The 1,313-nt window shown below is 36.5% G+C and overlaps 1 protein-coding gene across 1 annotated transcript in view; it reads right to left on the bottom strand.

Annotated features, from left to right (window-relative positions):
• Positions 1–588: 588 nt before the first annotated feature.
• Positions 589–1,313, bottom strand: part of LOC104074808 (neuronal acetylcholine receptor subunit alpha-7-like) — a 57,711-nt gene continuing 56,986 nt past the window's right edge. Inside the window, exon 12 of the mRNA XM_009575078.1 lies at positions 589–1,313. Coding sequence (XP_009573373.1) covers positions 818–1,313 — 496 coding nt within the window. The 3' untranslated portion in view covers positions 589–817.

Here is a 1,313-nt window from a genome sequence, read left to right as displayed (position 1 = left end):
AACATTGGAACAGGCTGCCCAGGGAAGTGGTTGAGTCACCACTGGAAGTATTTAAAAGACGTGTAGATGTGGCGCTTAGGGACATGGTTTAGTGTGCATGGTGGTGTTGGGTTGACAGTTGGACTCAATGATCTTCGAGGTCTTTTCCAACCTTAATGATTCTATGATTCTATGAACTAGCATTTCTTAATTTAAAAAAAAATAAAAGAAGTAATATTCTGGGAAAAATACATTCTGTTAACATATTTACTGAGAAAACATTCCAGTCACTGCACTAGTAAGAGCTAACATGATGATAGTTTATTTTCATAAATACAATATATGGCATCATAAGACTGTGGAGATATGTTTGTCAAATTTGAGAAGTGAATGTCACAGCCACTAAACAAAAATGATAAAACACAAATACACTAAAAACAATGAGATACTGTAAAGCTTATAGTCATCAATGATCATTTAAATTATTAACAATATCTAAAAGTTCACAGATTCATAGTAACACATTGATAGTAGTGTTAACTTATAATAAATATATTGTAGATTTGAACTCTTGTCTATCATTTGTCACAGATCATGGCATAATTACACGTGCAACTAGTCTATGAAATAAGTAATAGAGCTCAATATGTTTACTATTCAGTAACTACAGTCACTAACATCAGGAATAACTACCTCCTGAAATTATTTTCATCCCCTTCTGTGTATGTTAGCACATGTAAGTACACTTCTCTATTTGAGTTAATTTTATATAGGAAAATTACTGGCTTTTCACTTTTCACTTTTCACTTTTAAATTATCATGCTCGTCTTTGAAATACTTATGCAAAATCCTTTGAAACAGCTTCTATAAAATTTGGAGCAGACATGAGTATTGTAAATGTGCAAATGATGGCAAAAAGGGTAAAGGCAACCAGGCATAACCTGTCTATGACAGCAGCTGCAAACTTCCACTCACTGCAGATCTCTTCACCCTCATCTTGTTTCCTGAAGCGCATTGCTATGAACTGAACTTCCTCCAGGATCTTCAGAATCACCGGAATAGTATCCATTAAAGCTTTCTTTTGAACAAGCTCAACATCTTCTGGTAAGGGGCAAGTAATCTTTCCGCTCTTGCTACCCAGATCATTCTTCTGGGGGCAGCACGGATTTTCTATCGCGTCGTAGCTATAGATCGTGTTGCCATTGCTGGACTGGTGCCCAGGTAGGACATCCATCTCCATGCTGTTTACGCTCAGATGGTGCTTGGGATAGCTGTATTTGCAAGAGAGGGGCTTTTTACTTTCACCGGGTTTTTTCATTCGTAAAAACCAAGCA

This window comes from Fulmarus glacialis, unplaced genomic scaffold (assembly GCF_000690835.1).
Source record: "Fulmarus glacialis isolate BGI_N327 unplaced genomic scaffold, ASM69083v1 scaffold4233, whole genome shotgun sequence".
NCBI lineage: Eukaryota > Metazoa > Chordata > Aves > Procellariiformes > Procellariidae > Fulmarus > Fulmarus glacialis.
The sequence above is the reverse complement of the archived record's forward strand: the minus strand, read 5'-3'. Positions and strand labels throughout refer to the sequence as shown.